The sequence below is a fragment of the Arachis stenosperma genome, chromosome 2 (assembly GCF_014773155.1).
Source record: "Arachis stenosperma cultivar V10309 chromosome 2, arast.V10309.gnm1.PFL2, whole genome shotgun sequence".
In the NCBI taxonomy this organism is placed as follows: Eukaryota; Viridiplantae; Streptophyta; class Magnoliopsida; order Fabales; family Fabaceae; genus Arachis; species Arachis stenosperma.
In genome coordinates, this window is record NC_080378.1 from 113,704,566 (window position 1) to 113,725,899 (window position 21,334).

At 32.5% G+C, this 21,334-nt stretch overlaps 2 protein-coding genes across 4 annotated transcripts; both read right to left on the reverse strand.

Moving 5' to 3' along the window:
• Positions 1-1,401: 1,401 nt before the first annotated feature.
• Positions 1,402-10,391, reverse strand: LOC130960601 (kinesin-like protein KIN-UB). The gene is made up of 19 exons (XM_057886044.1): positions 10,146-10,391; positions 9,087-9,187; positions 8,840-8,962; positions 8,468-8,653; positions 8,042-8,263; positions 7,760-7,913; positions 7,512-7,661; positions 7,206-7,294; positions 6,280-6,483; positions 5,554-5,670; positions 4,978-5,112; positions 4,756-4,887; positions 4,181-4,319; positions 4,012-4,104; positions 3,577-3,702; positions 3,303-3,428; positions 2,260-2,403; positions 1,947-2,075; positions 1,402-1,873 (listed from the first exon to the last, which is right to left on the reverse strand). The coding sequence occupies exons 1-19, from the start codon at positions 10,309-10,311 to the stop codon at positions 1,713-1,715; spliced, it is 2,697 nt and encodes an 898-aa protein (XP_057742027.1). The 5' UTR covers positions 10,312-10,391; the 3' UTR covers positions 1,402-1,712.
• A 3,129-nt stretch (positions 10,392-13,520) lies between these two features.
• Positions 13,521-18,330, reverse strand: LOC130960793 (putative disease resistance RPP13-like protein 1). Of its 3 annotated transcripts, XM_057886253.1 has the most exons (4): positions 14,735-18,330; positions 14,458-14,522; positions 13,965-14,232; positions 13,521-13,829 (listed from the first exon to the last, which is right to left on the reverse strand). In XM_057886253.1, the coding sequence occupies exon 1, from the start codon at positions 18,094-18,096 to the stop codon at positions 14,740-14,742; it is 3,357 nt and encodes a 1,118-aa protein (XP_057742236.1). In that variant the 5' UTR covers positions 18,097-18,330; the 3' UTR covers positions 13,521-13,829; positions 13,965-14,232; positions 14,458-14,522; positions 14,735-14,739. The 3 variants fall into 3 exon arrangements, with proteins under 3 accessions (XP_057742236.1, XP_057742238.1, XP_057742237.1); XM_057886255.1 differs by lacking the exon at positions 13,965-14,232 and having other exon boundaries at positions 13,521-13,825; XM_057886254.1 differs by lacking the exon at positions 13,965-14,232.
• Positions 18,331-21,334: the final 3,004 nt, after the last annotated feature.

Below are 21,334 nucleotides of genomic sequence, written 5' to 3' on the forward strand. Positions count from 1 at the left end.
ACTTAAGTTAAATTACAATTAACAAATTCAAGAAATATGTAGAATTTTAAATAATAAATTATTGTTCTTGACAAGAAGTTAGCTAGCATGTAAAATGCTTGGCAATTTCTTTTTTTGACCATGCACGTCTTTAGTAATAGTTTATGATTTGATTTCGATACAAGCAGTCAACTTTGCTTAAAGAAACTAATATACGTGTTTTATGGATTATATGCCATCTACGTGTTTGATGGATTATTTGCCATATTTTTAAACTGCATATTATTATTATTATATATCATTTAGTAATGTCAAAAAATAAAGGGGGACAAATAAGTCCTCAGATAATATAATAGAGGAGGAAAATAATATATATATGAGGTGGACAACGTCCAATAATTAAAATCTCATATTGCATCACTCTTATCGGCTTCCAAAAAAATAAAAAAAAATATTTACATCATTATTGAAATTATAGAAAAAATAGCACTACTAGAGGAAAGAAAGTGCAACAACTGATGAACTGAATAATACTCAATTCCTCAAACTGCTACTTAATTAACTCCAACAAGTTAATCTAGAAATAATGATAGTTGGGTTCAGTATATATGTACTAGCCACCACTCAGTATTGCATTTATTTGAATAATTTTACCTTTCAAAGGTTTTCTTTTTTTAATGTTTAGATGTCTCTCCCAAATAAAGAATATGTCATTGTTTTTCAACATAGAATAAGTTAATGTAAACATTTTTATTTATCGATAAACATGTATTACAAGTTTCATATAATAATAATATTAAACTAAAATTTAGATGAGTTTGACATGGATCATCCCATCAAAATCAAGATAAGATCTTCAAGCTCTTTCATATATAGACTTGACATACATATCCTTTAATACCATAATAAAAGAATATATATATTTATATGTATGACCGTATGTAGGCATGTTTATGTATCTCTCCAATGGAAGAAAATACATGTCGTATGAAAGAGAAGGTATAGGCACGTGAAAGGGAGGAGGAAAGGGGAACTAGATGTAACTCTTGTGCTTATCCGTTTCCCATTTTGGTCTATTAGCAGGTTCGTTGTATCTCATGACTTATTCAATAGCAAGAATTGAATGTGACAAATTGTATTTATCAAAGTAAACTTTACAAAATGATAAGAGAGTCTTCCATATGATTATGTCACAAAGCAATGTAAGCAAAGTATAGAAAACAACAACAACATCAACTACTAGTTCCATGTCAAGTAGGTCCTAATATTTTCATCTAATCTAAAAGCATGACCTAAAAGATTTGCATTTATCAGGTTCTTCATGTTATTGAGTCCAGCTAAATATTAAAATCGAACAGGCTCATTATTCAATCATGAATAAATGAGCCTAATTTTGATACAATAATATTCGGCCATACTCCAAAAAAATGATCATGATTTTCATTACTTACACAAATCAAATTAATACAGAACGTATATCCTCTCCTTCTCTTCATGACCAAATTATATTTCAATTCTATTAATCTATTTTCCTCTTCTATTTACATATACAACATTCAAGGTCATTGGACTAGAAACCACTAACACTAAGTACTTACTACACCCTTGCTTAGCTTCTTCTACTACGGAAAAATTGCAAGGTGTAAAACATTGTAGTTTGAATAGATCAATCTCATTGGAGCTATGGAAGAATGAATAACTAGCACAGGATATCGTACCCAGAAGATCTTTGATCAATATTCTATCCGTAGTCGCCGCAATTCAGATTTGAATTGCGGGATAGAGCTCAGAGTCCGGCGAGCAAGGCTCCTAATATCTTCTCGGTTGCAATCTCTTGATATCCTCACAAGCTCCCAAAGGGCTCCTCCACTGATCATGTCTTTTGCATTGACTTCTGCAATGCTCATAAAATCAACTGTTAGAACTTTCTCAACATTGTTCAATGTGGCAAAGTGGATAAAGCATACCATGCTGTGCCAAGTGGCAAAGTGCAAGCTCAATGTGGCGTCTAATTGGTGCGGATTCATTATTAGCATTTTGTACTATCCATGGAAGTGCACCATCATCTATCAAAAAGGATTTGCCACTTTTTATCCCTGTAAATGCCAGACATAATTATCAAGCTGAAATAAAAACGACATCTATTATCTTCTCTTCCATGCTAGCGCCCGAAATTTGGCAGTGCCATAAGTCAGACAAGACTGAGTAGGGAGTGCTGATAGCAGTGAATTAGAATTTTTTGACACTGATAATCAAATACTGACAAGGAAGAAAGCAGACCTTGATTAGAAGCTCGAGACTCGCATTTAGCGAAGTTGGCAATTCCTCGAGCAATTTGCGAAAGAACATCAGGATGTCCACATCTTACAATTCCCAGTAAAGCCTTTATACCTCCTTGAGATCTCAGCTTCATCAGTATTTTATCTGAAGGAAGAACAAGAAAGTAAAACTGTGAATATCTCTGGTATTGATAACCCGAGGGACAATATTGAGCCCTAATTCAAAATCTACAAAGGAAAACAAAACCTTTTATTACACCTTGTTGAGATAGTAGCCAGCTATTTTTATTTGTTGGTACTTACTGTAAATTCACCTATATAAATGTTCTCTCTCTTAAATCATTTCCTCATTCTGTTCACTCCAAAATGAAACAAGGACATGGTTATATATTATGTAAACTGAATTTCTGGACAATATTTCATGATTAAATGGTCAAATTAGTTCCTTGAAAGATCACCTATTCTTCAAACTGGTCTCCGAGAGATTTTTTAATCAAATTCATCCTTCAAAGATTTTAAGTTAGTCATGTTAGTCCTTCTATCATTCCCGTTGCTAATGGCGTTAGAGTTTGCGAATGTGACACGTTAAGTGACACCGCAGCACACACCTAGTAGTCTTAATTGGCGCATAATGTGATACGTTTATGAAATCAGATCAAATTAATCCCAAAGGGATTCTAATGCCTCAAGGTCCCCTTTAATTAGCAAACTTTGATGCCGTTAACAAAGGAAGTGGCGAAAGGACCAACATGATTAATTTAAAATCTTTAAAGGACAAATTTGACTAAAAAAATCTTTCAGAAACCAATTTGAAAAATGAATAATCTTTCAGAGACTAATTTGGAGAATGAATAATCTTTTCAGGACCAATTTAATCATTTACTCAATATTCCATGATGCATCATTCAAGTTTGACTCTGCTAGAAGGAACGTGAACGAGAAAGAATTAAAAATATCACGAAAATTTTACATGTCAAGTTATTGCATTGTTTTAATTTGGAAGGTGAAATTCAAAAATCTACCATGAAAAACAAGGGAACATACCATTCCCACATAGGTTAGCAATGGCCCCAGCAACCATTCGAAGAGTTTGTGGTTCTTCAGCATCGGATGCAGCCATTGATAACAGAGTAATTCCTCCTTCAGACATTATGAGTTCTTGATTGGCCTCTGAATTGCCATGAAAGAAACCAAACGAATATCAAAACAAACAGGAACCAGAAGCACCAAATCCCTAATAACTGGTAAGATTAACAGATTAGGAATAAATAATCCTGTTAACTCAGCATATTGTAAATATCTGCAAATAAATGATCACCATTCATGGCAAGATTAGCAATTGCTCCTGCTGCTACCCTGCGAACAGTTTCATCCTCATATCTTCTAAGCAGCATCAACAAGGAAGTAAGACCACCAGCTTCAACAATACTTTTTTGATTTGCCTCTGCATGTTATATATTGAGATGAAGTGTTAAGAATCTTTATATACTACCATGAAGGCATAGTCTGATATCTTTTTGAAAGGCCGTAAGAATGGAAATGAAATGGGGTGAATTTTTTCAATGGACAAAACATGAGATCTTGAAGCTCATATTGTTCTGAACAAAATTCTCAAAAGGATGGCCCTTCTGATCTTGAAAGAACTCACTCTCTTCCCAGAGTTTGTCTGATATATTGTAAAAACAAATGCATTGAAAACAAAACTGAAAAGGTCGGTATCAATTAACAACACTAACAAGAGGAAAGCATCTACCTTCAGCTGCTAGGTTCGCCACCACTTTCACAGCATGTACTCGTACATTGGCGTCATCTGACTCGAGCAATGATAAAATCTTATGCAATCCAACTGTTTAAAAATTAAAATAATGTTAGTCGTATACACAAGGATGTAAAGTTTCAACTATAACTCAGCCAACTTGTACCTTGTTCAAAGAGGGTGGCAACAGATGCCTTCTGATCATTCCTGGTGTCTTTGGGTTGGGAATGTCTACTTTGAGACAACGAAGTATCCATGGCAGGAAATGCATTTCCAGAACTTCCACTTTCTAAGCACCTTCTCATCTATAGCCATAGCATTAATGTATATTCACATGAAAGAAATTAAATAAGATATTATTGAAATTATGCAAGAAACTGGAGTATAATGGCAACAAGAGGCATGGAGAAAGAAGACAAAACTGAAGTCATGACAAGGTCACTAGTCATGGATTTTCAGTTAGGTCTCGATCTATATGTTGAAAATTTTTTATTTGGTTGTCTGCGTTTCAAGATTTTCATGTTGTCCTTACTATTAAAACCATGTTAGTAATTTATAACGGTGCTCAACCTCGGGATACATTTGGAGTATTAGAAACTCTAGTCACACTTAAATATACATTATTGAATTATCAAGGACTAAAATATTAAACTAGTCTACATATGGATCCAGATTCCAAACTAGCATTTATTACTCAAGCGTATGCTGCATACTGAATCAGAGATTCAAAGTAACACATACCTGGTCAGCTTCAAAGTTTAATTGCAATAATTGGCTTCTTAATATTATTATTTCTTCTTCAAGTTTCTTTTTCTGACTAGCATCATCCTCCAGGATTTTGCGAAGCTTTATCGTGTCAGCATCACCTCCTGCCTAGTACACCAAAATGTTCCCCATATATTCGAAAAATCATGCTTGGAAAAGAACTCAGTTAGTGAGAGTTATCATTTAATTGAAACTAACCTGTACTTGTCCATATTTACCCCGTTGGATTTTTAGACTTTCTAGCTCTTCTTCAATTGCCTTTCTCTTACTTTTTTCAATTTCAAGAAGCTTTTTGACCTCAGCAACTTCATCAGCAGAAGATGTTGCAACCCCCTATACAAGTAAAGAATACACACATGAATAAAAAAAGCAGAAGACAATAAAAAATGTATATTGAATATCACTACACAATTAGCCACGCTACTTCAACAAGCCAATGTCAAAACATACCACTGAACACTTATAAATAATGACACTGAAATCAAATCAAGCATTAAAACCTAGAGCAAAGACAAGCGAAGGCAACTAGAAGAATCCTAAAATAAAAGATGGGTGTGATATATATATAAGAAGAAATATTATTAATGGAAAGTAAATGATATTCCAAGAGTTGGAGGCTAAGATATAAAATGCATGCCACATGCAATGTGTAATTGAGACATTGATATACCCTAAATATAAGATATCATCACAAAACATCTGCCATTTATCAAGAACAAAGACAATCTAGTCTTAAGATTTTCATATAGTTAGATAACCTTTGAAATAAAATACCTCTCCACAGCCATTGACAAAACCATTGCAACCATGTCTTTCCTGACTTGTCATCAACTTCTGCTCCAGCTGCTTAACTGATTCCATGTACTCCATCTGACATTTCAATCTTTCTCTCTACAGGAAACATTTTAGTTTAATAAATTAAGTAAATATATTGTTCGCATTATGTTTAAAAAAAATCCTCTTAGGCGTTCAAGAGAAAATAAAGTAAATATGTGTAACATGTTTAGAAGTACAACATGGTTAGGAGGATTCATGAAAGCTGCAATATTTTGGTAATTAGGCACTGGTGCAACCACATTGACATTGCAGACTAGTGGTTTGGATAATATGACCCAAAGGTCTCAATGCCTCGCAATCCTATCTGTGAAGCCTAGTCCTTCTCTACCTGCATCTTTCTATATTAATTTCTTCCAAATAAATTTATTGCTTATTCAGATCTTTTAGGTCAGCCAGAGGACATAATCTATTTTACAACTTGTAATACTTTCTTCATAACCTCAATTACTGTCTGTAGATGCTGTTTACAGACTAGAAAGCTAGGGTCTAACTTCAATCAATCACCAAACCTAAATTATATATGAAATTCATAATCAGATACCTTAATAAAAAACAACCACCCTTAACTATCCAGCATGATATATAAACTTTATAGATCATTTCAAAAGCAGGAGATGTAGTTTTTAAAATAAAAATAAATAAATAAATAAAAACACAACAAACCTCCAATGCTTCAGCAAAGTTCTTCTCAACTTCAGCAATACGACATTGTGCCTCCAAATTTATTCTTTCAACTTCATCTTCAAAAGCTTTCTGCTGCCTTTCATTTTTTGTAATAAGCTTATCTAGCTGTACCTCAAGTTTCCGAGACAAACTTTTATAATCAAACTCCTCCTTAATTTTCAGCATGTTTTCAACCTTCATAGCCTGACACATCAATACATCTTTCATGTAAAGCCAGCTAATGCACTTGGTTAGTAATAACTAATAATAATAAAATACATCATTGGAAAATAACTTCCATGAGCCAGACAAAAACTGTGAAGAATAATGAATTTACTACAAATTGTTTGGGGAAATCCAGCTAAAAAAGGGGTAAATTAGATGCTAGCAAAAGTATATGAATGCATGATAAAAACTAAAAAGAGACAGGAAAATCAATGCATATAAATATCTAATAAATAAATGGCAAATTATATCGCCAACAACTACTTTTTTTTGTATATCTTTTTTTTGCCAATGAAAAACACATCATGAAGAGGAATTAAAAATTGCATAAATCTTGATAACGGTATTTAATGTGTATTGTCATGACAACCAACTCTTAATAAAGCTTAAGATATTTGGTCTTAATGGTTTTATATTTCTGTTTTCTCGCATATGATACCCCCTCTCAAGCCAAAGACGTTGGGTTTGAAGCATGGAGTGTCTTCTATTTTATTTTATTTTTGTTTTGCAGTTGAGTTGCCTTTTAAATTAACTATAAACAGAAGTGGCAAGGATCAAACTCCTAGTCATTTGTTCACAAGGTACTAAAACCACGTCAACAACCAACTTTACTCAAAGCTTAAGCTATTAGATGGAGGTCTAGTAATGGTTTTATATCTAACATTGTATGGTTAGACATGATCACAGAGGTAAAAGCTCACCCTTTGGCCGAACAAAATTGTACTAGATGTCTCTCCTCGATGCCGTGGAGATGGACCAATGGTCACAATCAATGAGGTCCTAGCTGTTCCTGCAAATGATTGTAAGACAGAACACATGGAATATAAAATACTATAATCAATGTAATTTTCAACAAATAGGACTCATCCCCATAAGATTGATAAGAGACATCTAGTACAATTTTGTTCAGCATATAGTATGTAGAAACCAGCTTTCTAAACCGTATACATGGTAAAGAAAAACTTAAGCAGCATTCTTACATCATAAAGCAAATTAAAGCATCTTACCTCCAAAAGAATCCCTAAGCAGCCTAGTAAGCTTTGAATCACGAAATGGTACATGAGCACTGTTTTCGGCTAGAGCATTAATACATTTCCCCAATGCGCTAAGAGAAAGATTGATAGATTTTGCTTCCTCAAGCATGTGCCCTTCACTTCCTAGTGGAGAAAAAGTGAAAAAGTTTAGCATTCACAAAAATACACATTTTCAAACAACAAAAAACATAAACATATCTTAAACACATTTCAGTATACACCTGACTTATGGATACGCTCTGATCCTGCCAAATCAATGACAACAAGCTTGCTCTTTCGAATAAGTGGTTTCGAAGGTTTAGTCAAGTGAGAGGCATCATAATTTTCAGTCAAAACATTATCTGCGCTTTCCACAACAGACCTCCTCACATGTACCTGATAAAGAAGAGATAACTACATCAAGATTACATGCAATTGTTCTGAAATGAAAACCAGTGGCTAACTGGATATCCTGATTCATGACATGTAAAAGAAATTACATAAAACACAGTTCATCATTTTACCGTCAGAAGAGCATGACTACGAGAAGATTCAGTATTCATCCTGGTGTTAGCAGCAATTCGATGAGCTTCCCCTAATCTAAGCAACTCCAAAAAAGTCTGCTGGTCCCTTATGTCTACGTGAGTTGCACCAGGCAAAGACACATCACCACTTCTTGGATCCTCCACTATGGGAATATTATCATTGGCTGGATTTAGTAAGTCCTGGACAGTCTCCATGTAAAGCTACACATTTTGGAAGACAGAGATGATATGAACATTTTAGTAAAAGTTATGATGGCCACTGACAAAAAATGAGATAAAAAGATGCCAATAGAAATATCATAGTCAACAGGCCAAAAGCTTGATGGTTATATAAGGACAATATGGTGGAAGAAGTATAAAAAATAGCATATGATGCAATTGCAGTAAAAGACAGAAGTATTCAACCTGCAGGTATGAGACTGTGACAGAATCAGTTTCTGGGGATAAGTCCGATAAAATATCCTCCATGGCACGAACCATGATACCCCGACTAGAAGTGTCTTCCTCCCCCAATTGTCCAAGGGTAAAAGTTTTGCCGGTGCCAGTTTGACCGTAAGCCATTACAGTTCCATTATACCCATCAAGAACACTCTAAAAACCACATATCAAACGGAATGTCAAGTTACATACAACATCTAAAAGCACCGCAATCCTTTGATTTCTATTACCACTAAGAGTTATGGTTATCTAATAAAGTCTTAAATAGCACTACTTAAAAGAAGATGGCAGAGTAAAGGATATTCTAGTACAAATAGAAAATGCATCACTACAACAGACCTCTACAACGGGCTTAGCTACAACTTCATAAACACGCTTCTGTGACGCAAATTCAGTGAGCACTTCATCAAATTCATAAGTGTCGGAATCCCAATTGTTACGTCGAAGCTTCAATCTTTTAAGCTGAAACATTTAAAAGGAGGAAAAAAGGAAGGCTATTTAAACCTCAAGCAAGGCTTATGCATAAAAAAGCCAAAGGTACACCTATAACCAATGTAAATTGAAGAATCTATAGACGAATACCCACCTCTGGTTGCAATTCTACACAATCTGCAAAATCAGCATCTGCCATCATTTCTTCTGCATTTCGAGGTCTCAATCTTACAGCCACTCGAACTCTTCCAGGAACTGTACACAAGTATGAAATAGAAAAGAAGTGTTACAATATCATCATAGCAAAAACCATAGTTAACGATCACCAATATTTGAGGATTTGCATCTAACAATATATATATATATATATATATATATATATATATATATATATATATATATATATATATATATATATAGACACACACACACACACACACAACATAAGCATAAAAAATGCTGCTGAGATTACAAACAAGTGCCAAGTCTACAGTATCTTGTCACGATGAACTGTTCTATATCCTTTTCATCATCAGTTCCAGAATATACTCTATTCCGATGTATAATCTAGGATTACAGAACACATCATACGATACTGTTTGAATATAAATTAAGAACCTCGTTTCTTCAAAATCAGCTAAAGCTAGAGAACAAATCTAGCACTTTTTCTCAACTAAAAACCTCATCGTCAACTATTCATCTCGAGTTTAGCAGCATAATTAAGACATGGTGATTTAACCAATATCACACATGTTTATTTTCCAGTTCATCATCCACACGTTAAAAAACTAATATTACTTGAAAATTTGAACACATACAATAAATTTGACCGCTATAAGCCCTATAACAGAACACGCGACAAACACTAAAAAGGCTTCTATAACAAAATCGAACTAGTATCTATAAATTTATTAGGTTACTTGAAATCGTAACAATAAAGAAAGAAGCTACTGAAAAATCGGTTAACAAAGTGCTGATTTAGAGCTACATTTGCATTCACCTTCATACTCTTACGTTTCTACTACTGCTTACTGTTTCACTATTCAAACACACGAACACTTGCTCTTTCTCACTCTATTCCATGATCAGTGTTGCGAGTGAAGAGAGTAACTAAGCCGAAGGGAATCGAATTACTACTCGTACATTTCTATTGTGGAATGAGAACGAGAATTCAAAAGCTGAAATCGGAAGAATGAGAGAGGTGTTAGGAAACCTGCGTCGCCACCGTGAGATGGCGAGCTGCGGCGGGGAGCGGCGGATCCCGGCGGGTGAGAGTGGCGAGGCTTCGTTCTGACGATGCTGTTGTTGTTGGCGCCTTGGCGATCTAACTTGGCGCTTCCGCGTTGAGCGACGACGTTTCGGTGAATAGTCGACGCCATAGCTTCAAGCTTGTAAAAGCTTCAAAGAAGAATAGGTGAAGAGAGAAGTTACTTTTCTACAAATTCAAATGCAGTGTGTGTTTGTGTTGTTAAGTAGTAACTGTTTTTGTTGTGTCTTAACTCTTAAACTATGACTTTGTTGAGTTACAGGCTTATTTGTGTTTAAACTGTGTCTCACTACAAATAAAAAATTTTTAATATATATTCTTAAAATAAATTTAAATATAGTATATATTATTATTTATTTAAACAAAAAATATTTTAAATACTTGATATAACTAAAATAAAATATTAAAAATAATTTAAAAATTAATTTATATTTTAATATCAATAAAATATTAAAATATCATTACGGTTTATCTAAAAAATAATTTATATTTTATATGTATGCGTATTCTTGTATCATATAAGATTTTAAAATTCACGTATCGGTGTGTTCCGTATTGTATCGTATCTCGTGTCCATATCAGTACCCATACATCATAGCTCTCAAATCTTAATAAAACTCGAGTTCGGTCTACCGATTCATTTTTTAAAAATGAAATTAATTTTAATTAATGTCATAATTTATTATTAAGGATTAAGATTCCGTCTAAATTTATCTCATAAATACCGAAAATTAATCATCAATTATCTGAAGAAGATAAATAATTAAATAATTATATATATATATATATTAAAATTAACTATTAAAAAATTAATTTGAGTTGATCAAGTGGTCAAATTATTCAAATATTGGATTTTATTTTGTGCATGCAGCAATTTATTAACTAATGTCAGACTCTTGAATAAAGTTCATATTTGCGACGAATTAGTCCTTACCTTATCGAATTAGGAGATATTATTATTATAAAATATATAATAAAAATAAAATAAATCACACATTTATTTATACCTAACTAATTTTAGTGAATAAATAATATTTTTAATAATTAAATATATTATATATGCATAAGTTATCGTCAGAATGATTTATTACATACACAGATTCATCGTTTCTTGCTCCCAATGGATTTCTCTAACATCTTCTTGTCATATTTGTCTTAATTTTTTAACTAAAATGTTTTGAATTACCACAATGGGTTAACATGGAGAATTTAAGTACGTAATTCGCATAAGATCATACGTGTAATTTCATTTTATTATTTTAAAAGTGTATTATGGAAAGGAAACGAAAATTTTTAAAAACAAATTAATTTTACATTTTTCATTAGGTTATTTTTACCTTTTCAGTCGAATTCAAAATCTTCCTTGCAAATATTTTCTAAATAAGTAAAAAAATTGTCATGCTTGATAAACACCTTAGAGACACCTCAATTTATTTTTATGAAACTAAAAATGCGGTTGTTTTGTGTTTTTATTTTTAATGTTTTTTATTTTAAAAATAAAAAATAAAAAACAAAATTTTATTTTTTTATTATTTTGTCTTTATTTCTAACAAAATTTAAAAAACAAAAAATACTAAAAGTAAAAACAAAAAATAAAAATATAAATCAAACATATACTAAATTTTCTCACAGAATCATGATTTATAAATACTATCAAAGAAATTTAAACCATTCTACCAGTTTATTTACAAAGATAATCTCATTTCTGTGAATTTGGAAAATCTCTATTTTCATCTCCATAACAGGGATTTTTGCAAATATCTGTATTGCTGGACATTTTTGCTTCTCTAAATCCAGCAGATAATAAAATGAGGAGAAAAAATGGAATTATGGAAGCAATTTTTCATTTTTTTTGTTGGGTGTAAAAAGAAATAGAAAGTGAAAGTAAAAAAGGGAGGAGGCAGAAAAAGAGTGAAACGTAACTGACGAAAATTAAAAGATGATTGGAAAACCAAGTGGGCCCACGTTGCAGAAAATTGGCCCAAAAAGATACATGATTCTGCTGCCAACCCAACAAAAGATTAAATCATTAAAGTTCCATGTAAAATTTTTAGTTTCTTAAAAAAATTATTTTTTTTTCAATCTCTGAATTTATTAATTTTTAAAAAAATATTTGACATAAACGTCTAATTATATTTATTTTTTTAAATAATTTTTTATGTAATTAATATAAAAGATAATTATTTTTATTTATGAGTCATATAATACTACTTTATACTTATAATGCATTAAAATTAAATTCTTAGAATAATTATATATTATATATACTTTTTTTGAAAATAAAAGAAAGGTTAATAATAACTCAAATCAGATAAATAACTATCTACAAATTTTGAATGTTAAATTAGAATTTAGAAGTGAATGAGAATCATAGAACTATAGAAGTGCCCTGAAAGGCAAGAAAATTACAATTCTTGCACTACCTCATAAGTCACCATTCAACTACCTCATTTAGTTTTTGGTGGTATTTCTAGGTGATGCCTTAAATACATGACAATGGTGGTAATTCATGCACTCATTTTTTTATTTTTTATAATATGTAAAAGAGATGTTTGGTGTATTTATTATTTGTATCAAAGTTCAAAACTCAACTTAAAATTCATGAAATTCTTTGACAATGACCTAGAAACAAGTAACACAAATTTAGTAGTCTGCTTGCAGAGGTGGAGTTAGACAAAATATTTAGGGACTGGCATTTACGAATTAAGTTTAAGAAAATTATTTAAAATATTAGGGCATTGATAATTTATTTGTAAAAAGATGTTATAGTGTTTTAATAATGAATGTATTGATAACTTAATTAAAAAAATATTTTACTAATAAATTAGTTAGTATACTGTTATTATTTTTAAGTAATACCTATTAACAATATCCAAGTTGAATATTAAAGTACTTTATATAGCCTATTAAATTTTATATTTGAACTAATAACTTGTCAATATTTTGATTGTTTAAGGCCAAATTAAATTATTAGATATAATATATAAAAGTAAACAAATACTTTCTGATTACAAATTTAAAAATATATGGATTATGTACATCATATTATTTGCTATACAAATCTATATTTCTTCTAAATATAAATCTTTTTAAACTAATTACATAAAATAATAGCTAATATTATATATACACCAAAAATTACTATAAGCACACTTATTATTCCTAACTAAAAAAATAAATATGGTAAAATAAGAATAAAAATGGCACCTCTAATAATATAAAATATATATTTACTATAATAAAAATAATTTAGAAGGAACGCATATTCAAAAACAAATTAAAGATACTCATAAAGTATAGCATTTGGGAGATATTTCATTATTTCACTTGCAATAATCAATTAGCTTAACTTACACATATAAAGTTCATGAAATGAGTTAGATTTCAATAAGATGGCTCCATAATATAGTTTAGTCTTTCATATATCAACTATCCTTAAATAGAATGAAATGATGAAGAAATGAAAACTCTTAAAGGGAAAAAAAAAAGAATAATTGAAGGTGTTCTTGTTGCATTTTGATTAAAATTCTGTTCTACATCATCCATTTCTTCTTTTGATTTTGTCGAGGATGATGTCTTCCATGAATTCCGCTTACTCCAACTTGATCCAATTTGTTTCTTGCAATCTTGCTGTCCAAAAACAAACTCATTAGAAACTAAACCATAAATGTTTGCTGTCACAAAAAAGTAAGTTTCTTCATTCAACAGAAACTAATACTAAGATAATAAAATGAGGGATGATCTTTGAATGAACAAAATTATAACCTTGTAATAAACATTGCATTTGCAGTTAGAATTAGAACAAAGTATGTCTATGCTGCATGTAGTTTATGTATAACATTATGGGCCAAAATGCCTAATCTCTCACGAACTCAAAAAAAAAAAATTCTTGGTTGAGTTGAGCAACATTGTTTTGAGATCATCATATCAGCCACTCAGCCTAGCTTTCAACATTACTTGCTCCAGATTAACAAGTTTGTCCATGCTATCAGGGGGTAAGAAAACATCAACAATCTAAGAATTTTGTGGAAAACTGGAAAAAGACACAAGAAAATTCAATGAGACTTTGAATGATAAGAGCACATGAGACTTTGAAGAGTATAGAATGATAAGAGCACTTTTAGTGTTTAACTTGTACCGCAATGCCAATTAATGCTCCAGGAACTCTTTTTTAAGTTTCAACAAAAGAAAAAGCAAAGTACATGACAAATTTAAACATCAAATTCAAATAGAGAGTTTAGAGAAGAAGCATCCTTACAAGAATGGAGGTGCAGCACCCCGATGCAATAAATTCACGAGTCCCAGAAGAATTATTGGATGTCCCTATGTAAAGAGAAAGAGGAAATAAATAAATGGGTAAACACAGTTAAATGGGGAGGGGAAAAAAAATCCAAAATTGATAGTGTATCCTAAAAAAGCTAGCAGTTTTTCGATGGACTACAAATTTGGAAATAAGATTAAGATTATGTAGAAGACGATGAATATGATGTTGGAGAAGATGAAGTGGGTTTGGGATAGAGAGAGAAAAACAGTACCTGTTTTAAGATGTTGAGTCATTGCGAATCTGTTTTCCATTAACAGAAATGTTGGCAATGTGGGAAATGGATGACCAAATATGGGGGTCCTTCTTCTGTATGCGTTCCCCCAATAACGGACATTTTGTAATGGAGAGATGACTTAAAGAGGCAAGCAGCCTTATGTTCTCCAGCTTGGAACAGTCTGATATTGATAAACTTCCGAGGCACTGTGAGTGTGACACCTCCAGAGATGTCAAATTTTCACGTCTTTTGATAGTCAGATATTTGAGATTTGAGAATGCTGGCAGTGCAAAGGATGTAAGTGAATCACAGCTGTTGTCTATATATAAGGTCTGTAGTGAGTGATGTTGTTGGTGTTGCATTGGGAATTCAACATTCTTGCAATCTATGATGAACAAATATTTCAATGAAGAGGGCAAAGAATCCCCTGGAAATGATATGGCTGATGAGCAGTTTGAGATTCGTAGCCATGTGAGAGAGGTTGGTTGGGTGTGGGTCATGGCATTGAACACGTACTCCACCTGTTGCTCTCCACTAATTGAAACTTGTTCCAACGTGGAAAGTGGTAGGTCCCGCATTCTTGCTTCTTGTTTGCCATATATTATTAATTGGCGTATGATGGGAGCTCCTGGCAGATAACAACCAAGCTGCTCGCATCCTGAAATCCAGAGTCCCTTCAAAGATGGAAGGAAAGTGGGTAAATCTCCTCTTAACTTAGGACACACCTCTAAGTGGAGCACCTCAAGTTGAGGAAACGGTGCATCATCGTCATCACATTCAAACGACTTCCATTCCTCCCAGCAAGGCATTCTTGAAATAACAAGTTTTTTAAGGGATCGGAAGGATGTCTCCTGATGATGATCAGTTCCATCATCCTTATAGAATTCACCACCAATCATCTTCACCTTCTCCAAGTTCGAAATGACCAGCCTCTCTAGAGCTGGTAATTGTCCAAGTGAAGGAAGCACCCAACAATTCCTGCATCCACTCAGCTCCAACTCAGTCACCTTGTGGTACAAAGACTGCCCTACCCAATCTGGAAACATGGTACCCCTGTAACCCGTGATTGTTAGTTCTTTCAGGTCTTTGTGAGGTTCTAATTTGGCAAGTACATCTTTCTCCATTTGAGAATCAACCATCTCACTATCTTCACCTGATGACCATTCCAAACATAAATGACGGATGTATTTCTTATCAACCATCCTTGCCTTCCAAGCTTCACTGCTGTTAACTACATTCTCTATCTTCTCAATCCGAAATGACCCTCCAAGATTTACAAGTTCTCCCAATTCCCCAAAACCATTCTCTTCATGCTTGCCAACAATATAGTAACGCAGAATCTGCAAGCCTTTTAATTTGCCCATACCTTTTGGCATCTCTTCTAGTTTAGTGCCTTTAATATCAAGATGACGCAAATTCAAAAGATTCTGCATGTTGTAGGGAAGCTTTTTAAGATTCGTACAGTTGCTCAACTTCAAAGTTTGTAAATTGTACAAATCACACAATGACTCAGGCAATGTTACGACAAATGTGTTAGAAAGATCTAAATAACGCAAATGAATCAATTCACCAATCGAATCATGCAACAAGTCTTCCTCACGGGAAAAGGATTTAAATGACAAAACTCGTAAGCACTTCATTTGTTCTAGTAGGTGACAAGAATCGACTATTCCCTTTGAGAATCCATGATATGTACAATTGATTTTCAGCAATGTCCTTGCATGCTTTAAATTATCACATACTTCCACAATCTTTGAGATTGAATCATTGCTGCAAAGAGCATATGACAAATGACGAGTTCTGGCATCATACTTGAGTACATTTTTGAGTTCAAAGGTTCTAAAATAGAACTTTCCACCATAGAATGTCCCCATATCATGCATGAGATCGTGCATCACAAATGAATTTTCATAATAAGCATTATTAGAAGGCTGAAAAAATGATCTTGAAGCTAAATCATTAAAATATTCATAACCAACTTCTTCTAAAGTGCTTCCGCTCTTTGGTTGTTGCAAAAGACCTTCTGCCATCCACAATAAGATCAATTCATCTCTATCAAACACATGGTCCTTGGGATACAAAGAACAATAAACAAAACAACGTTTTAAGTACGAAGGAAGGTGGTAATAACTGATTCTCAGTGCAGGAAGAATCTCACTTTCCTCTTCAGAAAAATCCCAAATTTCATTGTTCAAAATATCATTCCAATCCCTTTCATCATCTTTGGTACTTAGTAAGCTCCCAAGTGTTTGAACAGCAAGAGGTAATCCTTTACACTTTTTAACGATTTCTCTCCCTACTTTCTCAAAATCTAAACGGTCTTTAGAAAGCAAGGCAAGATTTGCAAACAATGACCAACAATCTTCATCATTCAACACACTCAAATTGTGGGCTTGATGGTGATAACTTTTGACCATATTTGCAATCTTTTCGTCACGAGTTGTCACAAGAATCTTACCTCCATGCCTCCCTGCCTCAGTTCCACATTGAAAAGGAGTAAGCAATTTTTTCCAAGCCATATAATTGTTACTCCAGATGTCATCCAAAACAACCAAGAAACTCTTCCCTGCTAGGTCATTCTTCAAATGAAGCTGAATTGAATCTAAATCATTCAAGTTACAAGGACCAGAAGTTGCTTTCTCTACCACAGTTTTAGTCACCTTAAGAACATCAAATTCTTCCCCAACACAAACCCATGTTTTAACATTAAACTTTTGCTGCACTCTCTGATCGTTGAAAACCAATTGAGCCAAAGTAGTTTTTCCAATCCCCCCCATGCCCCAAATGGGGATCACAGATAGTTTACCATCATTACTATCATCCAACAACAATTTAACCATACCCTCCCTCTCTTGGTCCCTACCAACAAAAACATCAGACTTTTGAACAAGGGATGTTGATTCAATTCTCCCTGACATGTTTTTATTCTTTATAGCCTTTTCTAGACCAAGGATATCTTTGTGATTTGCAATATCTTCTAGTCTAGCAATGATTTCTTCAATCCTAGTAACCATCTCCCTATCTTGCAAATTGAGAAAGCGTGACAGGAAGTTACCTGGTGGTGGATCCTTCCGAGTGGCAGCTTTGGTGGCGATTTCGTCCAGCAAGTCATCAGCATCATAGACAGCATCTTGGAGATTTTCAAGCCACCTCTTGACAGCAGGGTTAGAAATCTGTTTCCTCTCAGCATCATTCAGCACAGCTTCAACCACACTCAAAATGTTCTCCAGATTTTGAAGCAGCTTCTGGTCAACCTTCTTTCCTTTCATAATGTTGATGATCTCAGGATCGGACAGCCGATCAAAAAGAACATTGAGAAAAGAAGAGAGAAAAGCTCCTCCAACAAGTTCAGCAGCCATCTTCACAAGAGCAAGAAAGAAAGAAAGGGATGGAAAGGGAAGTGGTTTGTGTATGCACTCAAAACTCAGAATTCTCTCACAAACACAGAGTATGAAAGTGGTAGCAGTTCAGTGAAATATTATTGTAATGTGGTGAATCGGGTGAATGCTTAGATTATTATGATTAGCGAATAATAACATATGTTGACTTCATATGCTTTTTCCCGGTTTGGTCTTCATAACAAAGTTCATGTGAAGCATCTTATTGTCTTGCTCCGAAGCTGTGAGATGCTTTCGGTGCCTTTGGTCTTCATTTTTCCATTTTTTAAATGCTCCCTACAACGGATCTTTAGCTGCAAAATGTTTAACAATATCCACTTGTGCATTTATTTATTAACGGACCTACCATTAGTGCTTCTTGCCTTCTTATACTATAAAAAATGAAAAAGTTTAGAAAACTAACACTTTTATTAAAATTTGACCAGTATTTAACCATCAAAAGAAAATTGAATAATCTTATATCATTAGATATCATCTCACACCATTAAAAACATTACAAATTCTACTTACCTCTAATACTCCTCTAAAAAATTGTTCACCTCTATTTTGTCACATACTACAATTACAATGCACGCGTCTGCTACCTTTTTAAAAAACAAAACAAAAAAATTAATTTTAACAAAAAACTGTTTTTTTTATATTTTATCGGACACCAATTACTTAAATAGTTTGGAGCCGATTAATAACTTTTTTAATTATGGAGAGTATCTATAATTAGTTTTTAATAATGAAGTCATGATAAACATATTTTGCTTTAATACAGTTGATAAGCATTTATATAGTTTAAAAAAACTTCTAAAGTAATTATCAAAATTAATTTTTGAGATTTTTAATATTTGACATTTTAGTCTCTATTTTAAAATAAATAAAGTAATTCCTAATATTTATCGCCATTAGAAAAGAATAATATTGTCTAATGGAAATAAATATAAAGAAAAAATGATAAAATTAGAAAAAAAAAGTTAATTACGTATCTACTATTAAAAATTTAATGGTAGGAGTAGAATTAAAAATTATCAAAAATGTTAAGAATAAAATTAAAACAAATTAAACATTATAGGTATTTTTAAAAATGTTAAAGATAAAAAATATATTTTATTTATCACAAAATTATATTGATATAATCATTTATCCAAGATAATTTTTGTTGAATAATACTATTGTGAAAAGTAAAAAATATTTTTTTCTGTAAAAAGAATTTACCAAAAATATTTGATCATATGTAATCCACATTTTTTTCTAAATTTAGTAAAAACATTCACTCATCTACCAATTTTACCATTTACAAAAAAATTCTCTTTTTACTTCAATGATTAAGTAGACATTTTCAAATATCTTTCTCACAATTTATTTTTATTAGTTTTTATGTAATTTTTTTGTGACAATGCTTTTATTTTATTTTTAAATTAAATTTTTTTACGGTATTTTTTAGCCCAATAGACCAATAATTAATTCATTGCGGATCAGAGTTCTATTGAAATGGTTACTGCATGTATAAGGCAAAATCGAAACTTTCAACATTTACTTAAAGGAACTAATGAGATTGAGAAATGACTTAGATTTCTATAAATTGACTCCATAATATAATCTAGTGTTTCATTATCCCATATATCAACTATCAATCTATCATTAAATAGAATGAAATGATGAAGACATGATGCATCTGCCATCATTTCTTCTGCATTTGGAAGTCTCAATCTTACAGCCACTTGAACTCTTCCACGAACTTTACACAAGTATGAAATAGAAAAGAAATGTTACAATATCATCATAGCAGAAACCACAGTTAACAATTACCAATATTTGAGGATTTGCATCCAACAATTTAAAATATATATACACACACACAACATAAGCATAAAAATGCTGCTGAGATTACAGACAAGTGCCAAGTCTACAGTATCTTGTCACAATGAACTGTTCTATATCCTTTTCAACATCAGTTCCAGAATATACTTTACTCCGATGTATAATCTAGGATTACAGAATCATAAAACTTCCAAAGAATACTGTTTGAATATAAATTAAGAACCTCATTTCTTCAAAATCAGCTAAAGCTTAGAGAACAAATCTAGCACTTTTTCTCAACTAAAAACCTCATCAGCAACTATTCATCTCGAGCTTAGGCAGCATAATTAAGACATGATGATTTAACCAATATCACACATGTTTATTTTCCAGTTCATCATCCACACGTTAAAAAACTAATACTTACTTGAAAATTTGAACACATACAATAAATTTGACCGCTATAAACCTATAACAGAACACGCGACAAACACTAAAAAGGCTTCTATAACAAAATCAAACGAGTATCTATAAATTTATTAGGTTATTTGAAATCGTAACAATAAAGAAAGAAGCTACTGAAAAATCGGTTAACAAAGTGCTGATTTAGAGCTACATTTGCATTCACCTTCATACTCTTCGTTTCTACTACTGCTTACTGTTTCACTATTCAAACACATAAGCACTTGCTCTTTCTCACTCTATTCCGTTATCAGCGTTGCGAGTGAAGAGAGTAACTAAGCCGAAGGGAATCGAATTACTACTCGTACATTTCTATTGTGGAATGAGAACGAGAATTCAAAAGCTGAAATCGGAAGAATAAGAGAGGTGTTAGGAAACCTGCGTTGCCAGCGTGAGATGGCGAGCTGCGGCGGGTCCCGGCGGGTGAGAGTTGCGAGGCTTCGTTCTGAGGATGCTGTTGTTGTTGGCGCCTTGGCGATCTAACTTGGCGCTTCCGCGTTGAACGACGCCGTTTCGGTGAATAGTCGACGCCATAGCTTCAAGCTTGTAAAAGCTTCAAAGAAGAATAGGTGAAGAGAGAAGTTACTTTTCTACAAATTCAAAAATTCAAATGAAGTGTGTGTCCTTGTGTTGTTGTGTCTTAACTCTTAAATCTTAGAGGAAAGAACAAATAGGGTTTTCATCTTTTAAATTTTTGATAAATATATTTTTTATAAAATTTAAATATAAAATTTTTTTTGACTTTAATAAATAGAAGATAATTTAATTCTTCTGTTCATTTGTTTTTTATACACCAAATAAAATTGGCTAACGTGGTTAAAATATTATCGAAATATCCGTTACACTATCGCATAAAATTTGAAGGATAAATAAGTTCGTGCTGATCAAAACAACGTAAGAAAAATTACATATACTTTCCTAATCTTTTCATGAAGTCAGAGCTTCCTTC

Bases quoted from the DNA above. Each gene is read 5' to 3' on its own strand.
- LOC130960601 (XM_057886044.1), bottom strand. From the start codon at position 10,311: ATGGCGTCGACTATTCACCGAAACGTCGTCGCTCAACGCGGAAGCGCC. The intron at 9,188-10,145 runs GTTTCCTAACAC...ACTTGTGTACAG, and splicing joins ATCTCACGGTGGCGACGCAG to TTCCTGGAAGAGTTCGAGTG. The intron at 7,914-8,041 runs GTAAAATGATGA...CTTCTTTATCAG, and splicing joins GTAGTCATGCTCTTCTGACG to GTACATGTGAGGAGGTCTGT.
- LOC130960793 (XM_057886255.1), bottom strand. From the start codon at position 18,096: ATGGCTGCTGAACTTGTTGGAGGAGCTTTTCTCTCTTCTTTTCTCAAT.